At 34.5% G+C, this 27,840-nt stretch overlaps 1 protein-coding gene across 1 annotated transcript in view; it reads left to right on the top strand.

The window, feature by feature from the left end:
- GPR158 (G protein-coupled receptor 158) overlaps positions 1 to 27,840 on the top strand; it is a 421,977-nt gene that overhangs the window by 193,728 nt on the left and 200,409 nt on the right. Inside the window, exon 3 of the mRNA XM_013058942.2 lies at positions 9,158 to 9,260. Within this exon, the coding sequence (XP_012914396.1) occupies positions 9,158 to 9,260 (103 nt within the window). The remainder of the gene's footprint in view (positions 1 to 9,157; positions 9,261 to 27,840) is intronic.

Here is a 27,840-nt window from a genome sequence, read left to right as displayed (position 1 = left end):
CTATGTTACTTTTAGGCTTTCTCTTTACTGAGAAGGTCCCTCTTGATATTTCTTGTAGCACTGGTTTGGTGATCGCAAATTCTTTTAGTTTCTGTTTGTCCTGGAAAGTTTTTCTCTCTCCTTCTATTTTCAGTGACAGCCTCACTGGATACAGTATTCTTGGCTTCATATTTTTGTCATTTAGTGCCCTGAATATATCATGCCATTCCTTTCTGGCCTTCCAGGTCTCTGTGGGTAGGTCTGCTGCCTATCTAATGTTTCTACCATTGTAGGTTACAGAGCTCTTGTCCTGAGCTGCTTTCAGGATCTTCTCTTTGTTTCTGAGATTTGTAAGTTTTAATATTAGATGTTGGGTTAGTGACCTATTTTTATTGATTGTGAGGGGGGTTCTTTGTGCTTTCTGGATTTTGATGCCTGTTTCCTTCCCTACATTAGGGAAGTTCTCTACTATAATTTACTCCAGTATACCTTCTGCCTCTGTCTCTTTTCTTCTTCTGGGATCCTGATTATTCTAATATTGTTTCACTTTATGGTATCACTTATCTCTTCATTTCTTCCCTCATGACCAGTAGTTGTTTATCTCTATTTTTCTCAATTTCTTTATTCTCCATAAATTTGTCTTCTATATCACTAATTCTCTTTTCTGCCTCATTTATGCTAGCAGTTAGAGCCTCCATTTTTTATTGCACCTCATTAATAGCCTTTTCGATTTTGACTGTGATCAGGTGGGTAAATTGAACAAAGTCATATGCTAGATTTAGGGTCTATTTTGCTTTGTTAGAAGAAGCTGCATCCCAGAATCTTAAAGAAAGAAATATATATGTATATATATATAAATACAATGAAGGGATAGAATATGGCTGTAAAAATGAAAATTTAAAAAGATTTTATGGAGAGGGTGGTTGCATTATGGACATTGGGGAGTATATGTGATATGGTGAGTGCTGGGAAGTGTGTAAGCCTGACAATTCATAGACCTGTACCCCTGGGGCAAATGATATATTATATGTTAATAAAAATAATTTAAAAAAAGGAATTGATAAGAAGTTGGTTAAAAAAAGAAAGAAGAAAATTTTTTTAAAAAATAGAAAAGGAAAACAATAAGGAAACTTTTAAAGATTAACTTTGAAGACTAGGGAATCATGGGAAAAAAGCCATGGATTCTATGTGCTATATTCTCCTAGTGTTAGAGCTAGCAGTTCTCATTGCTCAGTAAACTTGATCTTTGCTGGATGTTCTTGCAGATGTTCTGGGGGAGGGGCCTGTTGCAGTGATTCTCAAATGTCTTCCCCAGGTGGAATTGTACCACCCTTGACTGGGGCCAGGCTAAGTAATCTGCTCAGATTTGTTCTTGGGAGCTTTTGCTCCCTGAATAATCTCCTCACAGCTTTAGAGGATGAGAATGAAACTAGTGGCCTCCTAATCTCCGCCCTAGAAGAGCTGAGAGCTCAGGGCCCCCTCTTTTCAGTGAACCCTCAGAGAAAGGCAGTCAATGACTCCCATGACCATGGTCTCTAGCCACACTCTGTGCTCACCCAGCCTGTGACTAAGTATTTCTATCTCTGGCGCACGACCTGTTTGGAGTTTCCAACCCAACAGAGTCCCACAGTGTGCTTCTGTGCTGCATCCTTCAGTGGGGAGTCTCCCCAGATTTGCCACTTGTTGGGTACCTGCTCGAAGAGTAGTGGCCCAACTGTGCCACAGATCATGGTTTATGGCAACCCATAGCTGAAAGCCCACTCCTGAGCTCCATCTTTGCAGCCGGGTTCCCTGCTCTGATACCTGGGAGCTCTGCCACCATCATCAGGCACCCTTGGTTTTTCTGTGACCCCGAGGGTCCTGAGACCATACTGTCCCAGTGAGAGTTCCACCCCCCCCCCCCACTTAGCCATCAGAGCAATGTCCTTCCATGGAACAGACTTCTAAAAGTTCCAATTTTGTTTTCTGCTGCTTTATCACTTGCTGGTAGCTAGCTGACAGAGGCTCCCTCCCCTCACAGTCTGTCTTACCATATATTGCCTTGGATTCACATCTCCGCACCTCCTATCTTCCAGAAAGTGGTCGCTTTTCTGTTCCTAAAGTTGCTACTATCTTTTTCTTCGGTCTCCTCTTGAGTTCATAAGTGTTCAGAATGGTTTGATAATTAACTAGCTGAATTCCTGGGACCAGATAAAATTTAGGTCTGCTACTCCTCTGCCACCTTGCTAAGCCCTCTCTATTTTATTTACTCTTACATTGTTATTTATTATTACATATACTCTTGCTTGTCCTGCTTGGTGATCTAATTTCCATATATACAGGCAATTATAACTATAAATTAGAAGGAAAAAGACAATTCTAGCATTACATCCATGTTTTACGTTTAAAAGATGACAACTGTTCAAAATAAAGAAGGAGAAAAACAAAACAAAACAAAAAACCTAAGCATAAGAACTCAAAAAGTTCAGCAGTCTTGGCATTTAGTATATGAGAAAATAGCAATAAAACTTCAATAGCTCCAGAGGGCATTGTTTTCTACCTAGTGTTGAAAGCAACGATTCTGACCAGGAAGAAAATGTTAAATTCTGTTCATGGTGCTCAGTTTAGAGAAGCCAGAAACTGTTTTGCATTTTAGGAAGATTTTAAAGCAAAGTTTTAAAAAAAGTATTTGAAAACCCATTTCTAGAGAATTTTGAATTATATCAATTTTATTGTATTTGCATTTTATTTTGGTTCCTCCTTCAGGTCCAAATTAAGTTTTCTTTAGAATTATATGTAAATGTGATTCATAGGCACAATCATTATTTCCATTAAATGCCAAACTTACCTAAGTTTAGCCTGTGTTTTTGCCATTGTGTTGCTCAGTAGTACCTTCCTGCAGAATCTTCATGACTGTCAAGCTGGCCAGGTTTTGTTTTGCAATTATATTCACCAGAAGTTGAAATGAATTATATGTCTTACCAATTATATCTTGCAATACCATCTATAGAGTTTATGTATACATTGTCGAGAAAGGAAGACCATTTTGCTCTAAATTATTTTTTAAAATTTTTGATTGTGGTTAAAAAAAATAACATGAAATTTACAATCTTAACCATTTTTAAGTGTACAGTTCAGTAGGTTGCTGTATTCATACTGTCGTGTAACAGATTGAGATCATCTTGCAATGGGGAAATGCTATGTGCCCACTAAACAAGTCCTCATTTCCCCTTTCTTCAGTCTCTAGCAGCCATCATTCTACTTTCTTTTTCTATGAATTTAATTACTGTAGTTCCCACATACACGTGACATTATATGGTATTTGTCTTTGTGACTGGCTTATTATACTTGGCATAATGTCCTCAAGGTCCATTCATGTTTTAGCATGTGACAAGATTTCCTTTTTTAAAAAATACTGAATAGTAATTCCATTGTATGCACATAGCACATTTTCTTTTTCTATTGATGAACTTTTGAGTTGCTTCTACCTCTTGGCTATTGTGAATAATGCTGCAGTGAACTGGGTATCAAATGTCTCTTTAAGACCTGCTTTAAGATTTTTGGATGTAAACCTACGAGTGGGACACCTGGATTATATAGCAGTTCTGTTTTTAATTTCTTGAGAAAACTCCATATTGTTTCCATAATGGCTGCACTATTTTATATTCCCACAAAGAGTGCATAAGGATTCTAATTTCTCCACACCTTGCCAATATTTGTTATTTTGTTTTATTGATAGTGTCCATCCTAATGGGTATAAGCTGATAGCTCATTGTAGTTTTGGTTTGCATTTCTCTAATGATTTGTCATCATAGATCAAGCATCTTTTCGTATGTGACTTGGCCATTTGTTTATCTTATTTGGAGAAATGAGACTCCAGATTTTTTCCTCATTTTTAAGTCAGGTGATTTGTTGTTATTGTTGTTGATTGCCGTTTTAAATATTCTGGATGTTAATTCCCATCAGATATATTGTTTACAGATCTTTTCTCTCATTCTGTAGGTTGACCTTTGATGCACAGAAGATTTTAAATTTGATGTAGTCCCATTTGCCTATTTTTTGTTTTTCTTGCCTTTGTTTTTGATGTCATATCCAAGAAATCATTCCCAAATCCAATGTCATGAAGATTTTTCCCCTGTTTCCTTCTAGAAGTTTTATGGTTTTAGGCCCTATGTTTAGGTCTTTAATCCATTTTTTGTATATGTTTTAAGGTAATTAATTAAGGTAATTTAAATTATTTTGCATATGGATATTCAGTTTTCCCAGCACCATTTGTTAAAGAGTTTGCCCTTTTTACCCCATTGCATGGTACTGGCATCCTTGTAAATGTCATTTGATCATTATATATGAGTGTTTATTTCTGGGGCCTCTATTCTTTGCCATTGGTCTATATATTTGCCATCATGCCAGTACCACACTATTTTGATTACTGTAGCTTTGTAAATATTTTTGAACTTAGAAAGTGTGAGACCTCCAAATTCTTCATTTCCAAGATTCCTTTGACTATTTGGGGTTCTAGAGATTACATACGATTTTTAGGATGGTTTTTCTGTTTTTGCCAAAAATGCTGTTGGGATTTTCATATCAATTGCATTGGGTAGCCTTGGAATTCTGGCAGTGTTAAGTTTTCCAATCCATGAACATAACTGTCAGTTTATATGTTTGTATCTTTAATTTTTTCAGCAACATTTTATAATTTTCAGTTTGGTTAAGTTATTCCTAAGTATTTTATTCTTTTTGAAGCTATTATAAGTGGGATTGTTTTTTTAGATCTCCTTTCTGGATTGTGATTATTTGTGTATAGAAACTTACCAATTTTTGTATGTTGATTTTATGTCCTAGAACTTAGCTTGATATGATTATTAATTCTAACAGTTTTTTTTGTCCTTTTATTGGCAAAATCTTGAGGGCTTTCTACATGTAACATTATGTATTCTGCAGACAAATAATTGTACTTCTTCCTTTCTTTTTTGAATGTCATTTATTTTTTTCATAATTACTCTGCCTAGGACCAATAATGCTGAATGGAAGTGACACTGGCCTTGTCTTGTTTCTGATCTTACAGGAATGTCTTTCAGCGTTTCACCATTAGGCCATAATGTTAGGTATAGGTATAGGCTTTTCAAATATGGCCTTTCTTATGTTGAGATAGTTTTTTTCTATTCATAGTTTGTTGAGTGTTTTTACCGTGAAAATGTATGCAATTTTGTCAAATGCTTTTTCTAAATTACTTGAAGTAATCATGTCGTTTTTGTCCATTTTGTCAGTATGGTGTATTGCATTGAATAATTTGTACATTGAATCATTGTTGCATTCCAGGAATAAGTCCCACTTGGTTATGGTGTGTAGTCCTCTGAATATGCTGAAATTGGTTTGCAATTATTTTGTTGAAGATGTTCACATCAATATTAATCAGGAACATTGGTCTGTGGTTTTCATTTCCTGTAGTATCTTTGTCTGATTTTACTAGCAGGAAAATGCTGGCTTCACAAAATGAGTTAGAAAGTATTTTCATTTCACATTTTTAGAACAGTTTGAGGAAAAATTTAGTATTAATTTTTCTTTGACTGTTTGGTAGAATTGTCCATTGAGGCTTTCTGGTTCTGGGCTTTTTTTTCTCCATTAGGATGTTTTTTATTCAATCTTCTTTCTAGTTATAAATCTGTCCAGAACTTTTGTTTCCTCATGACTCATACTTGATAGGCTGTATATTTCTAGGAATCTATTTTTCTCTAAATTCTTGACCTCTATCTCCTTTTATTTGGATCTGGATTACTCCCAGGAATGTAACTGATTGTAGGTTGTCAAGGCTATCCTTGGCTATATCTCTGCTGATGGCTTAGTAAGTATTGGCATTGTAGGTTCATCGATGAGGGCATCCAGGCTTGTGAGTAGCTTCATTCACAGGGATGCTTAAGTCTTAATATAAGAAGCTTACTGTTTATAGAACGGTATCATGGAACAGCTACCTCCATGGAGAAAGAAGTACTGTTTTTTTCCATTTCTAGCTTCTTGGATTTCTGTGAAGATAAAGCAGAAAGGCTTGAATATCTAAAATGAATGAATGTCTTAAATATCTAAAATTAATATTTCAAGTGAATATTTTAAATGAACTTTAAATTAGAGTTAACTTCTGAAGACTTTTCCCTATATTACGTGGGAATCTTTTTAAAATTCTAAATCTTAAAAATTATAGAAAACAGCTCCTCAGTCCAGATACGATGAACATTAGTTGAGTAGTCATCATACTTATGTAGATTTTGAAAAACTAGTTTGAATACTAAACTAGTTGCCTAATCTTGAAAATGTATACGTCTGAGAGGTGTGACACAATTAGACTAGCTACAGAGTGGTGATGGCAGATAGAGCAAGAAAGCATGGAAATTTGATTGCAAATTTATAATCATTAATAGAAAAATAAGCAAGATCACTTTTATACTAAGGCAAACCTATATAAGCAATTGCATATTGAGTTACATGCAGGTCCTACAATTTTGAAGTGCAGCAGGACGATATTTTTATTGATGTTAACTATTTTTTTTCTTTGAAAATATAAGTTAATTTAAGAATAGAACAGGGGATTTGAGGTAACTAGTAATTTATATTTCTGTGTTATCCATAATAAAATTGGGAAGATTTTTTTTTATGCTCAAGGGACTTTATATTTGGTCATATTTATCTGATCAACCAGGATTTTTTTTTAACCTTCATTTTTATCTCAAGTTTAGAGTTAGCTTGTAAAGAGATATTCTTATTCCCATAAACTTTAAATCTGCCTTAAACGTTTAAAATTTTCAACTGCATTACTGTTGTATACTGTCATATTATCAGGGAATTTAATGCTGTTTTAAGGAATAGCATTAACCTCCAAATTCCACAGAGGCAGAATATTTAAAGTATACTATTGTATTAACAGCATCTAATACTTAGTCTACCTGGATAAACCTATGCTTTATGAATGTTTACTAAATGTAACTCACAAGAAATTTTACATGTTATGTCCATAGTATCACAATCTAGTTAATGAGATAATGATACCACACTGAACTAACTCTTCTAAGTATGCTTTGTTGCTTCCTTTCTGCCTAATCTTTTAGCCCTAGAGTGTCTTGAGTCTCACCACTTTGGACCTCTGTCTTTTACAGCCTGTAGGCAGGCACTCCCTTAGTGAGCTAGTCTTACCTGATTTCATGGCTTTACCTATCATCTTTGTGCAAATCAGTCCTAAATATCTAGATATCCTAAATATCTGGGCAAATACAGCCCAGATATCTCTCCTAAACTCCCTAAAGCTTTATCAGCTTGCCTATTTGATACCTACAGTTAAATTTCACATAGGCACTTCACACTTAATATTTACAAAACTGAACTTTTACTCTTTCTTCCAAATCTTCTCCATCAGGAGACTTCCCTATGTCAATGGTGGCATCTCCAGTCTTAAGGTTGCTCAGGCCAAAAAAAGAGTAAAATCACCCTATGTTCCTCTTATACCCCATGTTTAACCTATTACAACATCTCTGTGTTTCTGCCTTCTTCAAAACTGTATATGAATTTGACTGTATTATTCGTCTTACAAATTAAAAAACTAAGGCTCAGAGAAGTTAAGAGAACATCCCAAGTTCACATAGCTAGTTAGTGATGAAGTCATAATTCAAGTCTTATTTTCTGACTGACCACAAATAATATGCTCTATTCATAATACTAGTGTTTTTGCAAAGTAAGTGTTACAGTTGTTTTTAATTTACATAGTTCAGAAATATCATCTGACCTCTTGTATAACTGGATTTTTATAAATAATATGTGTTAATTCATTTAGGTTCTATAGGAATTTTCTAAGCCCACAGCAGGCATTTCATAAATACTTGCCAACTCAGTTGAATTGATTGGTACTTATCTCTTTTTGTATATTGTTCTGGGTCAAGAACTGTGTTTTTAATTGCAAGGTATAGTTTGATATAAATTGTGTATTGGGTAAAAAAAAAAAAAGGCTGGGGTGGTTGTCGAATTAATGAAATAAAATATTCAAGGAGGTCTCTTAGAAAGCTCTTTGTTAAACACTTTTTTGATATATCCATATGAATTTAGAACATGTGTTAGCTCTTGGTACCTTATATATAAATACTTTTCTATTTCTTGGGGTTTTCCTAGTATATAATATTGATCTTGATACCAATCATTAAGCTTAGATTGTGGAATTATTATTTGAATTATTTGGAGTTTTCTCTTTAGGGCTTCTGTATTAAGGAGACATTTTATAACTGAAATCTATTAGATTGTAAGATTTTCTAACTGATTATAATGGCAAAAAGTCAAAGGATTATCATCATGGTAGAGAGACAGCAGAAATGAAATTTCAGTGTTAACTGTATTCTTGAGACACTTCTGTTTTATTGATGTATTATTTGTATTTTAGTAGAAGTAATTCCATGCTATATAATGAAAAGTAGCAGAAATGAAGTATGTTAAGCCAAATTTGATGAGATTTAAGTGATATCTTTGAAAGAAGCCAAGATTAAGCTTTTGGGAGATATCTATTATATCTATTGATATGACATATTTAGAAAGTTGGTCATTTTTAAAAAATGTATGTACATATAGAACACGTATCTATGAAACAGATTTTAGGTAAAGAGTCGTTGGGATCATTATTTTATCTTAATTTTTCTCTTGCAAATTTGCACTTTAAAGTTTAATTGTTTTGTTGTTTTACCAATATGTTATTTTATTCCAAGGATGAAAATTTGGTAAATTTTTAATTCATAGAAACAATTTTCACATTCCAAATTCTATCCATCTACCTACCCACCTATCTACCTCCCTTTGCTGTGATAGAAATGTTTTACATGGAATCCTTCTTAAGCATTCTTACAGGCTTTGGAAATACCTCTTAAAGCAATAGTATATCTGAGCATTAAACCCAAAAGCCATGCCTAAAAATTCATTCCCTATGTCAACCGAATGAGTTAACGTTGTGGGCGCCTACAGCCATAATGGTGTGTATTTAGAAAGGAAACTCAGTTTGTGGTACCTAAAAAAATGTCTGTTGACAAACAAATCTAAAATAAGAGTTCAAAAAAGAGATATTTATTTCTGGAAAATGTGATAGTTCTGTTATCATTTGCAGTGATGGATATTTGTGGGTCTTTATACTGTGAAATAAACTGTGATCAACTCTACTGCTGTCTTTTCTTTTTCATAGTGTATGCCAATTAAAGGCCTAGGATTCGTGCTTGGAGCCTATCAGTGCATTTGCAAAGCAGGATTCTATCATCCTCAAGACTTCTCAGTGAACAACTTTCAGAGTAAGTGTCCTTTGTTTCTCCGCATAAATATGAGTACCCCGCACATAATACACACCATTATTAATTATTCAGATTTTCTTTTACCCTTGTTGGAGTTATTTGTTTCAGTCCCCACTGGTTTGACATTCTTTCATTCCTTAAGGAGTTTTTGTTTTGGGTTTGTCATCTACTGAGCCCTGGAGTACCACAAAATAATGTGTTTATTTTAAGTATGTTTTAGTTTTCAGTACACTTCCTGAAAATAATGTTAATTACGCAGTAAGACCAGTTGGGATTCTGTTGTTGGGAGCTGTTGCTATAGAAAGTTCCTAAACCCAATTTTGTTAGTTTGTTTACTTTGTTTATTAATTTGTTTATGTACTAGTTTTCTATACTGCATAAAAAACTGGCACAGAGTTAACAGTTTAAAGAACAAAAATTTATTATCACATAGTTTTCACTGGTTATCTTTCCAGTCAGAGGTTAGCTTGGCCCCCTGAATCACTAGGCTAAAATTGAGGCGTCATCTGGGTTGTAATCTGATCTGAGGCCCAGGGTCTTCTTCCAAGCCCATTCAGATCACTATCTGGCAGGGCCCCCCCCACTTTTTTTTTTTTTTTTTGCTTGATGTTCGTCAGCCTGGTTTACTCTCAGCTCCTAAGAGTTCCTTAAGGCTTGTCCATATGACCCTCTTACCACATTGCAACTCACCCTCTTCAAGGCTTACAAAACAGTTTTCTCACTGTGCTCAGGCTGAATCATTTATAACATAAAATAATTATGAGTGAGTGACCCATCATTTTGCCAAGTAGGGTAATCTAATGAAAGGAAAGACGATCTCATCGTATTTACATGTCCACTGACATTTTCCAGAGGAGGTGATTATACAGGGTGTGTACTCCAAAATCAAAACTTGGTCATCTGCTATTTTATTCCTACTCCAGAAAATGTCGGTGTTATAATTTGAATTTTGACTTTTTACTTTATCTCTAGAGAATGCAGTGTTACCACACTGGCTTGTAGCTGGCTGTTAGACATAAAGAAGGAGTGTAGTGGTAAAAAGGGTACTTACATAGGAAGTTGGGGTTTGGGGTTACTAAAACTGAGGTACAGGTATCTTTTAGAGAGCCATTCACAGATCTTTGCAAGCCTTATTATTGGTCTGAATGGGAATTTGCATTTCTATTGGGCATAATTCAAAGGGTACCTTGAGATTGAGACTGAGTTTCTTCCACTGGGAATTTTGGTAGACATTTGTAGATTTCATTTTGTTTTTTTTTTCTCCTGGAAAGCATTATTCTTGGTACTGAATCAGTTTACATATAATATATAGACTCTGGAGATGAGTAACATTTTGCTCTCTTCTCCATTGTATAGTTCAATACTCAGCCCCTGTTCTGATTAATAGTTACAGGTATAATTCTAAGATGGCCTCCAAGCTTCTGTTTCCACAGGCTCTGTCCAATACTTTCTCTTCATTGTGGGTAGGATCTGGGAATACAGAGAGGTAGTCACATATAATAGGCTATATTATTGTTGTTGTTGTTATTATTATTATTATTATTATGGGGGGGGAGTTATATTATATTGCAAAGGTGTTGGTAGTCAGCTATGTGATTACATTGCATTAAATAAGATTCCCTCCCAGCATAGCCAACTGAAGAGAGATTCTAGTGCCTGCCTTGAAGAAGTAAACTACCTTGTTGTGAGAGAGCCATGTGTCTAAAACCCGAGTGCAGCCCCTAAGAGCTGAGAGTGAAACTCATAGGCAGCAACCAAGAAAACGTGGACCTCAGTTCTACAACTTCAAGCAATTCAGTTTTTCTAAAAGCCTGACTAGACATGGAGGAGGATCCTCAGCTCCAGATAAGAATACAGCCAGGCCAAAACCTTGATTTCAGTCCAGGGAGACCCCGAGCACAGATCCCAGTTATGTGGCGCCCACACTTCTGATCAATAGAAGCTGGGGAATAATGAATAGGTACTTTAAGTCCCCAGATTTCCAGTAATTTGTTTTATAGCCATAGAAACAAATACAACAATAGGGACAATAACCTGTTTTCAGGGTAGATCCGCTTTTCCTGGTATCTGTGTGGACCAAACCACGGCAATGCCAGAGCTGCTTTGGCATTCTTCACATTTACGGTCCAGACATAACAGATGATTCAACACTGAAGAATTAAGGGAATAGGTTTTAGCTTATGTTCTGTGAAGGTATTTTGTATCTGGTTTACCCACATTTGTTCTCAGCTCCCACTATGTGACTGAAATAAAACATCTAAATATTTTAGAACCAGAGAATGACTATGCCATTTGCTTATAACACCACCAGGAGAAACTAGTTAACCTTTAACAACTTATCTTTATTTAATTTGCACACTCCTACTTTCTTCCTTATTTTAAAAGCCAGCGTTTTTCACTGGACCTACTTTCCCTAAGAAAAGGCAGCTTCTCTATGAAAACCTAACTCCTGTGTTGTACACACTGAAGCCATGGAAAAGAGGCCACAGTTTTTAAAAGATGATCTATATTTAGACATTAGCTGTGATTCAGCTTTGACCTCAGCACATACTTAACCAGACCTGACCTTCCTCAATGACAGAGCAGAAAGCCAGCTACATGTTATAATTTGAAGTCAGTAAAGTGTGCTTTGACCAAAACTGTCTTTCCTGGTGGCCTTGTCCGGTTGCAGGAAAATCTATTATTATTCATTCCTTACTCTAAAGAAAGAATACAGTGATCTAACCAAGAATGCAGGTTCTAACTTACCAGGGTTATCAACTGAGGACTAGCCAAACATTTTTTTTTTTTTGTATTCCTGGTTATTATTAAAACATGTACTACTTATCTCCGTGTTTTAATATATTCAGTCTTTTAATCATAGTATCCAGGCTGTTCGTATTGATAGTTGTTTTCTCATGTTCTTAAGGTACTACCCTTGACTTAAGGAATGACTATGTGTAGGTCTGGAATGAAGGGTAAAGAAGACATTGAAGACCCTCATTTTGGGGGTCTTCATATGTGATATGCGATATGAGATAATGAGATAACACATGTGCACCTGCAAGCATAGTACATGGAATGTCATGTGTTCGCAAGTGTAGTAAGTGATGAACATCAGTGATGTGTGTAGAGATAATCCTTAAACATCATTTGTCATTAGCACTTTACCTCACATTTTATCATACTGACCAATTTTTTAAGACTAGAACTTTCGAGAATAAATTTGACATGGATGGGGACAGCAGAAGCATAACAACCAGTGCTGCATTGAGAAGGGCGGTGGGAGAAATCCTTGGGAGCTAGAGGCAACAGGAGGAGATTCGTGGCCTGACCAGGAGAGTAGGATACAGAAAACAGCAAAGAATGTACCTCAAAGATTAAATTCACTTACTTTACAGTTGTACATCTAAAAAAAAAAATCTGAAATCCCCATGTCTGTTATTGTCATGTTATTGCATTTGGAGAGAAGAGCTGAAATATAGCGCTGGCATCTTAGAGAAAATATAAATGTGACTTAAAAATCCTGTTAAACTATGAAGCGATTTAAAATCTTTATTCAGACTAAGACCCACAGTAAACAAAGAGCTTGTAAAGACCAACAAGGCTATGTTTAAATGACATGATTTTAAATTGTGCTGACAGCCCAGAGACTGTGTTCTAGGCATCTCTCATGAAACTGGTGGTCATATGTGAACTAATAGGATCTGACATCTGGATGGTAGCGGGATTTCAGAATAACCAAGTACTGATGTCTAACTGTCTCCTCAAATCCGGGCTGTTCACTTCCAGGTTGATGAAAAAGAAGCTTATGACATGCTCATGTCTCTCAAATCCATCTATCTTAATATGAATTCTGTCTTGAGTGAAACCTCTTTTCTCTTTTCGGTAGATACATTCCCAGCCTTTCAGTCTTAGTCCTCTTGTCTTTTGGATTGACTTTGGCTCGTGTACCTTTCCAGAAAAATCTAATTACGAATGACCCAAACAGGGACCAAAACAGTCGAGAGGCAACTCCGGTGCTAATGATGGGAGAAGGCGGAGGACAAGAATGTAGAGATTTTAAAAAGGTATTATCTTGGGGAAAAAGAAAAAGAAGCTCTTTGAAAGCAGGTACAATATAGGGATGCTGAACTCTAAGCAAATTGTTAAGCAAGGCTAACCTTTCTGGAATAAGTTTGTCCCTCCTCTTTTTCATGGCCAGTGAGCTGGAGATACTTGGCTTTCTGCAGACTAGGTACCAACCCCAAATTTAGAACAGATTAAGAGAGCTCGAACATCACAGTCTAATTATCAGCATTATCACTTTTGCTGTTGGTCCGACTTCAGCCTTGGGATCTGATCCACTTTGCTGTATTACAATTAGTCCTGATCAGTTTTTTTTCCAGTTGTAGTAGCACAATTACCCATCTAGCTGTGCTTTTGCTTTTGCCTCCTTCATTTGCCTAGTTTTCAGTTTTCATGTCTTCCTTCGTTAGTCCTGATCATAGTGAATGAAGTTGTCACTCAATGTGTCTGGAAGATGGGGTGAGTTGCCGGTGGAAGGGTTTCCGGAGCTGTCCACGTGGATTCTTAGACTCTCGACTCTCTCATTTAATCTGTTAGTCATTGGTTATGTTCTTTCTAAATGTTGGGACATACTCCATACCATGTTGGGCTTCCCTGGTTGTTTACTTTCTACCAGAGTTGAATTTCTATCATAGTTAAGCACAGTAATTAAGAACATAGGTGCCTGGGTGGCTCAGTGGGTTAAAGCCTTTGCCTTTGGCTCGGGTCATGATTCCAGGGTCCTGGAATCAAGCTCTGAATCAGGCTCTCTGCTCGGCAGGGGGCCTGCCTCTTCCTCTCTCTCTCTCCCTGCCTGCCTCTCTGCCTACTTGTGATCTCTCTCTGTCAAATAAATAAATAAAATCTTAAAAAAAAAAAAGTACATATTCTTTGGAACAAGTCTAAGTTGCGTTTGAATCCTGGCTCTACTACTTTCTTGCACTGTGCTATATTCTTTCATTTCCCTAACCTACATTTATGACATATGTAAAATCGGGATAATATTACATGCTTTATAAAATTGTTATAAGGATTAAATAATAAATTCAAAGTTCTAACCATGACACATATCAAATGCTCAAAAGTGTTGTTGTTCTGATGATTATATTTGGAAGTTTATTCCATTTCCCTCTTTCCCTAATTATTTCCCCATTTTTCTTCCTTTCATCTAGTCTCTGCTCTACTTCCCAGCAAAGGATCATATTCCCATGTCCCCAATTTTTTTCTTTTAATCTTTAAAATGGGCATTGCTCTCATATATAATTTTCAATCATCCAAAAATCTTTCTTCTTCCTACTACCCCCCAAATTTACTTCATTAGATAAAAAATTTTTTATTACTACTTTTATTTAGTTATATTATTTTACTTTATTGGACTGCTAACTTGAGCTTCACTGTTGTAAATAATCATCTTCCCTAAAATATTTTTTAAAAAACTTCTGGCAGGGAAATCTGACTGTCAGTCATTCGCATATAAGCTCATTGTAATAGGCAGAATGATATCTGTTCCCACCCCCCAAAGATTGGCGTGTTCCCATTTTTCACAATCTTTGACTGTATTACCTCACGTGGCAAAAAGGGACTTTGCTGATGTGATTAAGTTACAGACCTTGAGATGAGAACGTTATCCTTGATTATTAGAACCATTCTAAGTCCCAGTAATAACAGGAAACTTTCCTGTCTGTAGTCAAGAGACTACAGGTGTCAAGAGACACCATTCCTGTCAGGGCACAGGAATGGTCAGAGAAATGCTACATGCGGACTTTGAAGATGGAGGTAAAAACCCAGCGAAGGAATGTAGGTGGTCTCAGGAAGCTGGAAAAGGCGAGGAAATAAAATCTTCTCTAGATTTTCTAGAAAAAAAAAATAGCCCTGCTGACATCTTGATTTGAGCCAAGTGAGACCCACGTCAGACTTCTGACCTATAGAAATGTAAGAATGAATATAACTATGTTATGTTTCATTTAAGAAGCAATATACATTTTTGGGAATTGTTTTCTTATTTTTAAGACACTGGGTTTGTGGGAATTTCTTAAAGCAGCAATAGAAAACTAGTACACTCAGCTTGCTTCCTACCCAACATTCTTTCCAATGTTCACAGTAGGCCACAGTGCTTTCTCTAGAGGAAATTGTTAACAATTCCAAATAATTGACTCAACAACAGATCTGGGCCTTTGCATCAAACATACTTTGGTTTTAATCTTGTGTCTTTTTAGTAGCAGGAGACTTGAGAAATTTTCTCATACATTCTGAGATTCTCTTTCCATATTCATAAAGCAGGAATAGTAGGATCTATTCCTTACCTGTTGTGAGGAAGGGGTAAATGAGACACCATACTGTATCCCTAAAATGATGGTGATTGTTATATTAATGTGAATATGGAAAATTTAATCCTTTTCTTTCTAGTATTTGTGAATTGGATATTGTAGGGATTGAATGAATAAAGTGCCTACTGGCCAAAAAAATCCATTTGGGCCTAATAATTTTATAAGTCATAGCAGAATCTTTTTAAGATCTAAAATGGTATTTTTGTCCAAAGAAGAATACTAAAAATGTCAGAGACAATAGAAAAATGAATATAAAATGTATAAGTAAGCATATAGAAAGGTAGGGAAAAACTTGAAATCTGACTATATTCATGGTGAAGAAATACAAATTTTAGAATGCTTGTACTGGGTGGGATGCCTGGCTAGCTCAGTGGGTTAAGCCTCTGCCTTCGGTTCAGGTTATGATCTCAGGGTCCTGGGATCAAGTCCCACATTGGGCTCTCTGCTCAGTGGGGAGCCTGCTTCCTCCTCTCTCTCTCTCTCTCTCTGCTTGCCTCTCTGCCTACTTGTGATCTCTCTCTGTCAAATAAATAAATAAATTCTTACAAATAAAATAAAATAAAATAAAATGCTTGTACTGGGCCTCATTTTGAACTTATTTTCACAACTACCCATTTGTGATGCAAGTATATGATATTAGCTAATACTGATTTTAGGATATGCAAATATACATTCATGTCCTAACAAGAGGAATCATTTTGGATAGCAGTCTAAGTATACTCATATTCCACTAACTCTTCTCTCCATGTGGATATTATGCATATTGAACCAAATATATACAGAAATCTCCTGAATGTTGGTTACTCATGTACCTGTACCTTTCTCCACTTAATTTTTGGATGTGATTTTAACAACCTGAAGACTAGAGGCAGATTACTTTATCATCCTAACCCATCAAATAACAAATAACAAATATATCTTCCCATGTTTAACTAATTGCAGCATCTTAAGTCCAAACTTTGATGGATGAATATGTTTCCTCTAGTTCTTCCCCGGCCCTTGGTTCTAATGAGAAAGCAAATATATATTTGCTATATAAGCAAATATATAGAAAGAAAGGAGATGTTTAACCTAATGTTGATTTCATTAGGTTATTTGTACCATTATTTGTCCATAGAGCTAATGTTGAACTCTCATTGTCTGACGTGATTCTGTTACTTTGAGCTGAATTTTGTTCATTGTGATTCATCTTTTTCTCACGTGGATGGGCCCGTGGGCTAGTCTTGCAAAAGTCCAGACTCTATCTTTCTCTGCCAGAGCCAGTTCCCATCACTGAGAGCTGCAGTACCTCCAAGAAGGGACCTCTGATTGGTCTGCCGATTGACTTATGTTCAAAAAATCCATCTGCCAAAAATATTGAGCACTGACTGTCCCAGACATTCTTTGAAGCAGTACAGAAAAAAAGTGTCTAAGCTTCCAGGACAGACTCACCTCTTCCCAGAACATTATTGTAAATACCCACAAACAACAAATGAAGGCAGTCTTGATTAAAATAATTAGTAAATAATTAGTAAATGATTAGTAAATCAGATCAAATGTAAGAGCTTTTAAGATTTAACTGGCCTTAAAATGTTGTCATGTTTCCTCTCCAATTTCAAATATTCAAATATTACCTATTTGCTCTTGTGAAAACAGTTTTATACTTCTGGCACTTAAAAATGTTACTCAGCAAAACATTTAATATTTCCATCTGATGTTTGTACTATGAAGACCTGAAATACATAACTTCTACTTCAGTCCACTTCAACTCATTCTATTCTGAATCAGAAACTCAGTACTTTTCTTCCATAAAACATAGGAAGAAAACTTTCTGTGGTACATTTTGACAGTAGGTATCACAAGTCATAAAAATGTGAGTACATTTTGATCTATCAGGTTGATACTTCTATTCCAAGGAAATATCAATCTAAGAGATTAAGAAAGTTATATATTTTTTATTTTTTTTTAAAAAAGGAGCAGAAGAAAACTATTCTTTTAATTTGTTCCATTAGTTGAATCTTCAGAAAACCAAACCAAAAAACTGATACTTTAAGAAAATTTTCAAAAAGTTTTAGTGTTTCATCAGCAATGACCAATTTACCACTTAGGTTTTTATGGTAGATGACAAAATTTGTCAATGGATACACAATGTAATTTTTGTTTTGGTAGAAGGCATTCAAGTAGAACTTTGTAAGTTTTCTAATGTTATCTACTAATTTAATTCTCAAGTTTCATGACAATATTGCCTTGTTGAAGGAGAAAGTTTAAGTTACTACATTATTTGTAACATTATTTGTAAGGACAACTTTTATTTTTAATAATGCAGTTTAACCTTTCCTGAACTTTCTTGTGGGAATTGGTATTGCTGTAGGAATAACAGCACTATTATCTGAAATCGATACTTAATAAGTGATAACTAAGAAAATTACTGAAAACTGTGTCTCTGGGTTTTTTTTGTTGTTATTTTGAATTGTCTAGCTTATTTCAATAGATTTTTTTGTAAAAATCTGCAAATAGAGTGAAATTTTTAGAAAAGCATTGTTAATACTGCTAACTGTTCTAATATTAGAATATCAAAGGGCAGTACAAAGTTTAAAAGAACAGCATAAAAATGAAGTGCTCATTATGGAATCATCTCTACTTTCTAGTTTAATGTTAGAAAGTATTACACTTTATTATTCAATGTAAAATAATGTAGCCAACAATAACATACAGGTACAGGATTTAATATTATATGTATCTAGTATACATGATTTTTCATAGCTATATACTCGCTGTGTGATAACAATCTTAAAATTTTACTGATTCATACTTAATAAAACAAAAATGTTATTAAACATCAAAACTTGCAGCTGATCAGCAGAGTTTTTTTGGAGACTAGAAAACTTTTTTTTCATTTCTGGAAGTTCAGACTTAATTTTCTGGAATGAGATTCTCTTATCAGTCTTTCTTTCCTTCTTTCTTCTTTCTTTCTTTCTTTCTTTCTTTCTTTCTTTCTTTCTTTCTTTCTTTTTTATTTATTTCTTTCTTTTTTTATATGTTCACTTAACCAACATGTCTTACCTCACTAGTTTTTGATGTAGTGTTCTTCATTAATAATGTTCCAAATCAGAGACTAGACACATGGCACCTAAATGCCATACATCATCTAGATTCATCCTAATTGGATGAAAATAGCTACAAAGACATAACTGAGAATTACTGGAATTTTAATATAGACTATTTGTAAAAAATATTATATCAGTATTAAATCTCCCAATTTTGATTATTATACTGTGGTTTTGCATGAGAGTGCTCTTTTCTTAGGATGTACAAACTGAAATATTTATGAGAAAAGGGACACAGTATCTCTAACTTACTCTCAAATGGTTCAGAAAAAGTAGTATACATATAAATCTATAAACATCTATCAATCTGCCCAAGGACTATGAATGGTAAGGTAAATGCTGTAGAATGCAAATAGTGGGTCTGAATAAAGACTATATGGAATTTTTCTTCCATTTTTGTTATGTTTGAAATTTAAGGTACCTATAGCATATTACTCTAATGTATTTCTTTATTTTAATATGATTTTCATGGAGGCAATGTTTGTTACATTACATCATTACAATACAATATTATTGTCTGTATTCATTTTACTGTGTACTGGATCTCTACAGCTTATATACTACTCATTACAAGTTTGTAACCTTAAACACCAACAATCTTATCCTCTTCACTGCCAATATGATCTCTGTTTTTTAAGGTTTTGAATTTTTTGGATTCCACATACAAGTGATTTCATATAGTGCTTCTCTTTCTCTGATTTATCTCTTATAGAATAATCTATCTATGGTGTCAGAAATGTCAGGATATTCTCCTTTCTCATGGCTGAATAACATTCTATTGTGTATATATACCACATTTTTAGTGTATATATACAGAATTTATTTGTATGATTCTTGCATCTTTCCTGTAAATGTCAAATTATATCAAAATTAAAAGCTAAAAAATCTAATTTTTAGAACATTATGTTTTCATTCAGAGGTCTAAAACTTTTCAGCACTTGTAGCATTGGTGGGTTAATTAGGTCTTTGGGATTTGGAGCAAAAATTCACTTTGTTATTCACTGTTATCTAAAGGATCATAGTTTTAAAATATTTGTTTTTATTGTAAAAATATTATATGTTCATTAAAGAAATTTTGGAGTGTATAGAAAAGTAGAATTTCGAAATTCTTTTGAAATCTGTTGATAATTTTAATTCCTTTAATTTATGGTTTTTATAAAATATGTGTATATATGATCTTTTTGAAAACTTGGTATTACATTCATTTTAATATAATACATAGTCTTCTTGAACATAATTTTAATAGCTCCATAGAATTCCATTGAGTAAAGTACTGTTGTTTATTTATCCATCCTAAAGTTTCTATTTTTTACTAGCTTATATAAATAAAACTATACTTAAATTAAAAAAAAAAACAAAGTTTTGAGGTCAGTGTAGTTAAAGTAAGAAAAAAGGTTAATATCTTGTTCACAAATTTCACGATTTATCTCGACAGGCTCATATTTACAGGTGAATATTTGATGCTTCAGATATTCTGTGGTGCTACTATAACCTTCTCCTAATGTCCTTTTTTATATTTTTGCTCAAGACAGCATACTTAATCATCCGTATAATGAGCTGAAAAGCTGCTATTGATTGCCAAAGCTCACAGCTCTTCATAATTGTCATTTGTCTTCAGGAAGCATTTGTTTGTTTTTTGTTTTTTTTTTTTTGTTTGTTTTATCTGGAAGTTCTAAGTACTGTCTTCATTTTTAAGCTTTAACAAAGCATGCTGGGATTCTGTGCATGGAGGATGTTTTTAAGTTGCTCAGAACTGAGATTCTCAAATCAAATTCTCCTCCAAGATGATTTCTAAACACACTTTCCCATAGGTTCCAAGGACACCTGTAATAACTCCTATTCCTAACATATTTTTCTAATTTGTGTCTAGCATCTTGAAAAATACCATTTTGAATGAATTCTTGAGCGTAAATGATTTGAGAGCTCGAATATTTGTTGGGTTGAACATTTTCAACTATACATTTGTATTACATGGGAAGAGCTCTTTCATCATTAGCAATTATTTGCTGAATATTTAATATGTATAAAACACCGTGTTTATGCACTGAGTGCATAAAAAGATAGATAAATCATGGCCCCGGTCCTCTAGGAACTTGTTTTCAAGCCATCATAAATTAAGGTACCATTTAGTATATTAACAAAAAGCCCATTGTTATTATTTAGTTATGATTTCTACTAGCTGCATATATTCCCTTGTCCTGGTTAGAGAACTTCAACATAAATTGATAAAATGTTTCTGGAACCAGAAGATTATTTAATCATGCTTTGAATCCTGTAGCAAATACTGCATATAGAAGGCTCTATCTGTAATTTTAGTTTTTTTGAGCTTTAGAAACCAGGTCTCTGACTTGTGGGTTTTCTTTCTTCCCATTATACCACTTTGTGTCCCTTACAGAACCTCATGATTATTCAAATAAAGTTAAGGCACTTATTAAAGAGGAAATTTCTCATGAGAGCACTCAACTATTCAACATTTGTGGGTTGATCTTCTGATACTTCTGAGAACAAAGAATAAAATGTGATCATAATTTATTTTCTAGAAAATTGCTTTAATCCACAAATATTGAAGTATTCATCTAACCCACATAATTAAGTATGACCTATATGAAGAAATATAGAATGGTTTGGACTTGTCAGTTTCCAACATTATATCTAGTTGCTACTATGTTAGTAGACATAATACCTGTAACTATTATTTCAGCCTTACCTGGGGAAGATAATGCAGTGTATGAACTTCTGTTGTATGTCGTGCACTCATGATTGTATTTTATGGCCCAGTATATTGGATATTTTATAATATTAATCTAGGTTGGAAAATAGAAAACCATGTTCCTATTCTTACTGTGCTCACAGATTCTTTGGGTATAGCATATATATCTGTAGAACTTTAGCCACAGGCAGAGTAGAAGAACACAGGTAGATAAAGATAGCCACAAGGACTTGGAGCATCAGGAAGAGAAGTGAACAAAGACAGAGTGCAATTAAGCATGAAAAGTCCTCTGTGTTGGTGTAGATCTGGATAATAGGTTTGTGAAGAGAATAATGGGGGAGAGTAGATAAGCTTAAGTCTGGCTTTGGACAGCAGTAATGCGCTGTTCAACAGGACTGTTCCTCAGTGCGATGCTGTATTCAGTAGGTTTCAATAGTCACTCAGTCTCCCCAGTAAATCAGAATTGGGGGACATTACAATCACTATGAAAGAAGCTTCATTTATGTGAATAACAAAATATACCAATGTGGAGAGGACCATAATTAGGAAATACAGAAAGCAATGAAATTGGACTAGTGAAAGAAATGTATCTCTATCATAATACAGAAATGGTGTCTAAGTCTCATTTAGGAATGAACTTTTCTGATAAGAGAAAGAACGATGAAAGAGAGCCTAATTTTTGTTAATTATATGCGTTTAATACACACAATAAATTTCAGAAAAAATGTATTTTTTTTAAAGATTTATTTATTTGACAGAGAGAAATCACAAGTAGACAGAGAGGCAGCCAGAGAGAGAGAGAGAGGGAAGCAGGCTCCCTGCTGAGCAGAGAGCCCGATGCGGGACTCGATCCCAAGACCCTGAGATCATGACCTGAGCCGAAGGCAGCGGCTTAATCCACTGAGCCACCCAGGCGCCCCAAAAATGTATTTTTTTTAAGTTCTATCAATTGGTTAACATACAGTGTTAGTTTCAGGTGTACAGTATAGTAATTAAACCTTCCATACATCACCCTGTGCCCATCACAAGTGCCCTCCTTAATACCCATAACCTATTTAACCCATCACCTATGCACCTCCCCTCTAGTAGCCATCAGTTTGTTCTCTATAATTAAGAGTCCGTCTCTTGGTTTATCTTTCTCTCTCTCTGTTTCCCTTTGTTCATTTGTTTTGTTTCTTAAATACCACATACAAGTGAAATCAAATGGTATTTTTTATTTGCTGACTGACTTATTTCACTTAACATTATACTTTCTAGCTCCATCCATATCATTGCAAATGGCACAAGTTTATTCTTTTTCTTGGCTGAGTAATATTTCATTATATATATATATTATATATATATAATATATATATATATATATTCTCAAATCTCCCATGGACAATTGGGCTGTTTCCATAATTTGGCTATTGTAAATAATACTGGTGTAAACATCAGGATGCATGTATCCCTTTGAATTATGTTTTTGTATTCTTTGGGTAAATATCTAGTAGTGCAATTGCTACATTACAATAGGGTAGTTCTATTTTTAACTTATTTTTTGGGGGGCTCCCAGTGTGGAGCCCAGTGCAGGGCTGCATCTCACAACCCTGAGATCATTACCTGAGCCCAAATCAAGAGTTGGATGCTAACTAGCTGGGCCACCCACACCCCCCTATTTTTAGCTTTTTTAGGAAGCTCCATACTGTTTTCCAGAGTGGCTGTGCCAGTTTGTATTCCTGTCAACAGTGAAGGAGTGTTCCTTCTTCTCCACATCCTCAACAACACCTATGGTTTCTTGTGTTCTTGTGTTGTTGATGTTAACCATTTTCAGAGGTGTGAGGTGGTACCTCATTATTTTGATTTGCTATTCCCTGATGATTCATGATGTTGAGCATCTTTCAATGTGTCTGTTGGCCATCTGTGTATCTTCCTTGGAGAAATGTCTGTTTACCTTTTTTTCCATTTTTAGATTGGATAATATGGTTTTTGGGCATTAAGTTTTATAAGTTCTTAATATAGTTTGGATCTTAACCCTTTAGTGGATATGTCATTTGCAAATATCTTTTCTCATTTTGTAGGTTGTCTTTTGGTTTTATTGTTTGTTTGTTTGTTTGTTTTCCACTGTGCAAAAGCTTTTTTGCTTTTGTTTCCCTTGCTTCAGTAGACATCTAGAAAGAAGTTGCTATGGTCGATGTCAAAGAGGTTCCTGCCTGTGTTCTCTTTTAGTATTTTTTTGTTTGTTTGTTTCCTATCCCACATTGAGGTATTCCATCCATTTTGAATTTATTTTTGTTTATATTGTAGGAAAGTGGTCCATTTTCATTCTTTTGCATGTGGCTGTCAAGTTTTCCCAACAACATTGTAGAAGAGACTGCCTTTTCCCATTAGATATTCTTTTCTTGCTTTGTCAAAGACTCACCATGTAGTTTGTGATTTATTTCTGGGTTTTGATTCTCTTTCATTGATCTCTGTGTCTATTTTTGTGCCAATACCATATGGTTTTGATTTGTAATATAACTTGAAGTTTAGAATTTGATGCCTCCAGTTTTGGTTTTCTTGTTCAAGATTGCTTTGACTATTTGCGGTCTTTTGTGGTTCCATACAAATTTTAGGATTGTATATTCTAGCTCTGTGAAAGATGCTGTTGGATTTTGAGGGGATTACATTAAATGTGTAGATTGCTTTGTTTAGCATGGACATTTAAAAATATTTGTTCTTCCAGTCCATAAGCACAGGATGTCTTCCCATTTCTTTGTGTCATTTTTCAGTTTCTTTCATCAGTGTTTTATAGTGTTCACAGTACAAGTACTTTCACATTTTAGTTAGGTTTATTCCTAGGTATCTTACTGTTTTTAGTGCCATTGTAAATGGGATTGTTTTCTTAATTTCTTTCTCTTGCTTCATTATTGGTGTATAGAATGCAACAGATTTCTGTACTGTGACTTTACTGAATTTGTGCATTAGTTCTAGCCATTCTTTTGTGGAGTCTTTCAGGTTTCCTATATAGAATATGATGTCATCTACAGACAGTGAAAATTTTATTTCTTCCTTGTTGATTTGGATGTCTTTTATTTATTTTTGTTGTCTGATTGCTATGGCTAGTACTTCTCATACTATGTTGAATAAAACTGGTGAGAATGGACATCTTTGTCTTGTTCCTTACTTTAGGGGAAAAGCTCTCAGTTTTTCTGCATTAAGGATAATGTTAGCTGTAGGTTTTTCATATGTGGCCTTTATTAATTTGAGGTATGTTCCCCCGAAATTTACTTTGTTGAGGATTTTTATGAATGGATGCTGTACTTTGTCAAATGCTTTTTTCTGCATCTACTGAAACAATCATATAGTTCTTATCCTTTTTCTTATTAACATGAAATACCACATTGATTGATTTGTGAACATTGAGCCACCGTTGCAAGCCAGGAATAAATCTTACATGATCATGGTAAATGATTCTTTTTTAATGCTTGGTTGAATTCAGTTTGGTAGTATTTTATTAAGGATTTTTGCATCTGTGCTCATCAGGGATATCAGCCTGTAGTTCTCTTCTTTAGTGGTGTCTTTATCTGGTTTTGGTATCAAGATAATGCTGGTCTCATAGAATGAATTTAGAAGTTTTCTTCCTTTTCTGTTTTTGGAATATTTTGAGAAGATTAGGTATTAACTCTTATTTAAATGTTTGATGGAATTCACCTGTGATGTCATCTGGTCCTGGACTTTTGTTTTTTGGGAGTTTTTTTAAATTTTTGATTCAATTTCTTTGCTGTTTATTGGCCTGATCAACTTTTCTATTTCTTCCTGTTTAAAGTTTGGTGGTTTATGTTTTAGGACTTTATCCATTTCTTCTAGGTTGTCCTATTTGTTGACATGTAGTTTTTCATATTATCTCATAATTGTATTTTTATTGTATTGGTTATTTCTCCTCTTTTATTTGTAATTTATTTATTTGAGTCCTTTCTCTTTTTTTCCTGATAAGTCTAGCTAAAGGTTTATCAATTTTATTGATGTTTTCAAAGAACCAGCTCCTGGTTTCATTGATTGGTTCTATTATGATTTTTCGGTTTTTATTTCTCCTCTAGTCTTTATTCTTTTCCTTCATGCAAAATTTTAGGTTCTGTTTTTTATTCTCTTTTAGTCCCTTTAGGTACAAGTTTAAGTTGTTTATTTGAGATTTTTCTTGCTTCTTGAGGTAGGCCTGTATTGCTATAAACTTCCCCCTTAGAACTGCTTTTGCTGTATCCCAAAGGTTTTGGACATTTGTGTTTCATTTTCATTTTTGCCCATGTACTTTTAAATTTCTCCTTTTATTTCCTGACTGATTGATTCATTGTTTAGTAACATGTTATTTAAATTTCAGGTATTTGTGATCTTTCCAAATTTTTTTCTTGTGGTTGACTTCTGGTTTCATAACATTGTGGTCAGAAAAAATGCATGGTATGATTTCAGTCTTCTTGAATTTTTGAGATTTATTTTGTGGGCTAATATGTGATCTGTTCTGGAGGCTGTTCCATGTTCATTTCATGTTCCATTGAAAAGAATATGTATGCTGTTGTTTTAGGATAGAATGTTCTGTCCATCGGGTCCAGTGTGTCATTCAAAGCCATTGATTGCTTCCATGTTGATTTTCTCTGTATATGATCTGTCCATTGATGTAAAATGTAAAACTACATGTAAAATTTCCATGGTGTTAAAGTGCCCTACTATCATTGTAATATTATTGATTAGTTCTTTTAGGTTTGTTATTAACTGTTTTACATATTTGGGTACTCCTATGTTGGATGCATAAATATTTATAATTATTATATCTTCTTGTTGGATTGTCCCCTTTATTTTTATATAGTGTCCTCCTTTGTCTCTTGTTAGTCTTTGTTTTAAAGTCTATTTTGTCTGATATAAATATTGCTATTCCAGCTTTCTTTTGACATCCATTTACATAAATAATGTTTCTCCATCTCCCCATTTTCAATCTGCAGTTGCTTTTATGTCTAAATTAGTCTCTTATAGGCAGCATATGGATAGGTCTTATTTTTCTTACCCATTCTGTCACCCCTGTGTCTTTTGGTTGGTAAGTATGTATTTATTGATATTTTATTACCTGTTTTGTTTTCTTTTTATGGAGATTTTCTTTGACCCTTTTTGGTTTTTCTTTATTTCATGGTTTGCTGATTTTCATTAATGATATATTTGGATTTCTTTCTCATTATTCTTTGCGTATTTATTAGTGGTTTTTGATATGTGGTTACCATTGTTTTGTGTATCACCTCTTTTGTATTTAGCAGCTGATATTGAGTTGGTGGTTAAGTTTGAGCCTGATCTTTTCTCCTCTTCTCCCCACACTTTATATATGTGTTATTATATTTTATATCCCTTTTTTATTTTACAGAAATATTTTTAGTGCTTTGTGTTTCCTACCTTCATACTGTCACTTTTGGTCTTTTCCTTTCCACTCAGAGTTCCCTTTAGTATTTCTTGCAGGTTTGGTTTAGTGGTCATGAGCTCCTTTAGTTTTTGTTTGTCTGGCAAACTCCTTATCTCTCCTTCAGTCTGAATGATAGCTTTGCTGGATAGAGTATTCTTGGGTGCAGATTTTTCTCAGTCAGCACTTTAAATATATCAGACCACTCCTTTTGGCTTGCCAAGGTTCTGTTGAGCAATCTCCAGCTAGCCCTATGGATTTTTCTTTTGTAAATTACTTCTTTTGTCTTGCTGCTTTAAATTCTTTTCCTTTATTATTAAGTGTTCCAAATTTAATTATAATATGTCTTGGTGTGGATCTGCTTTTGTTGATTTTGATGGGAGTTCTCTGTGCCTCTTGGATCTGGATTTCCCTCCCCAGATTAGAGAAGTTTTCAGCAATTATTTCTTCAAATAAATTTTCTGCTTCCTTTTCTCTCTCTTCTTTTACTTTGACTCCTATAATATAAATGTGATTATGTCTGATGAAGTCTCTGAGTTCCCTAAGTCTATTCTCATTTTACAGAATTCTTTTTTCTGTATTTCAGCTTGATTGCTTTCCATTATTCTGTCTTCTAGGTCACTAATTTGTTCCCCTGCTTCTTCCATTGTGATGTTCATTCCATCAAGTGTGTTTCTCATTTCATTTATTTTCTTTTATTTCTGCTCTATTATTCCTGTGTTAAGGGTCTCACTAATGTCTTCCACACTTTTCTCAAGACCAATGAGTATCCTAATGATCATTGCTTTAAATTCTCTATCAGGCACGTTACTTATATCTGTTTCACTTAGATCTCTGGCCATGACCTTGTCTTTTTCTTTCACTGGGGATAAGTTTTTCTGTCTCCTCATTTTGTCTGCCTCTGTGTGTGTGTTTCTGTATGCTAAGAAGGTCAGCTATGTCTTCTGCTTTTGAAAGTAGTGGCTTTTTGAAGAAAAGTCCCTGGAGTGCCCTGCAAAGCAGTGTTCACTCTTCCTCCAAACCTGGAACTTCAGGA

The sequence above is a fragment of the Mustela putorius genome, unplaced genomic scaffold (genome assembly GCF_011764305.1).
Source record: "Mustela putorius furo isolate JIRA1106 unplaced genomic scaffold, ASM1176430v1.1 tig00000827_pilon_pilon_pilon, whole genome shotgun sequence".
NCBI lineage: Eukaryota > Metazoa > Chordata > Mammalia > Carnivora > Mustelidae > Mustela > Mustela putorius.
The sequence above is the reverse complement of the archived record's forward strand: the minus strand, read 5'-3'. Positions and strand labels throughout refer to the sequence as shown.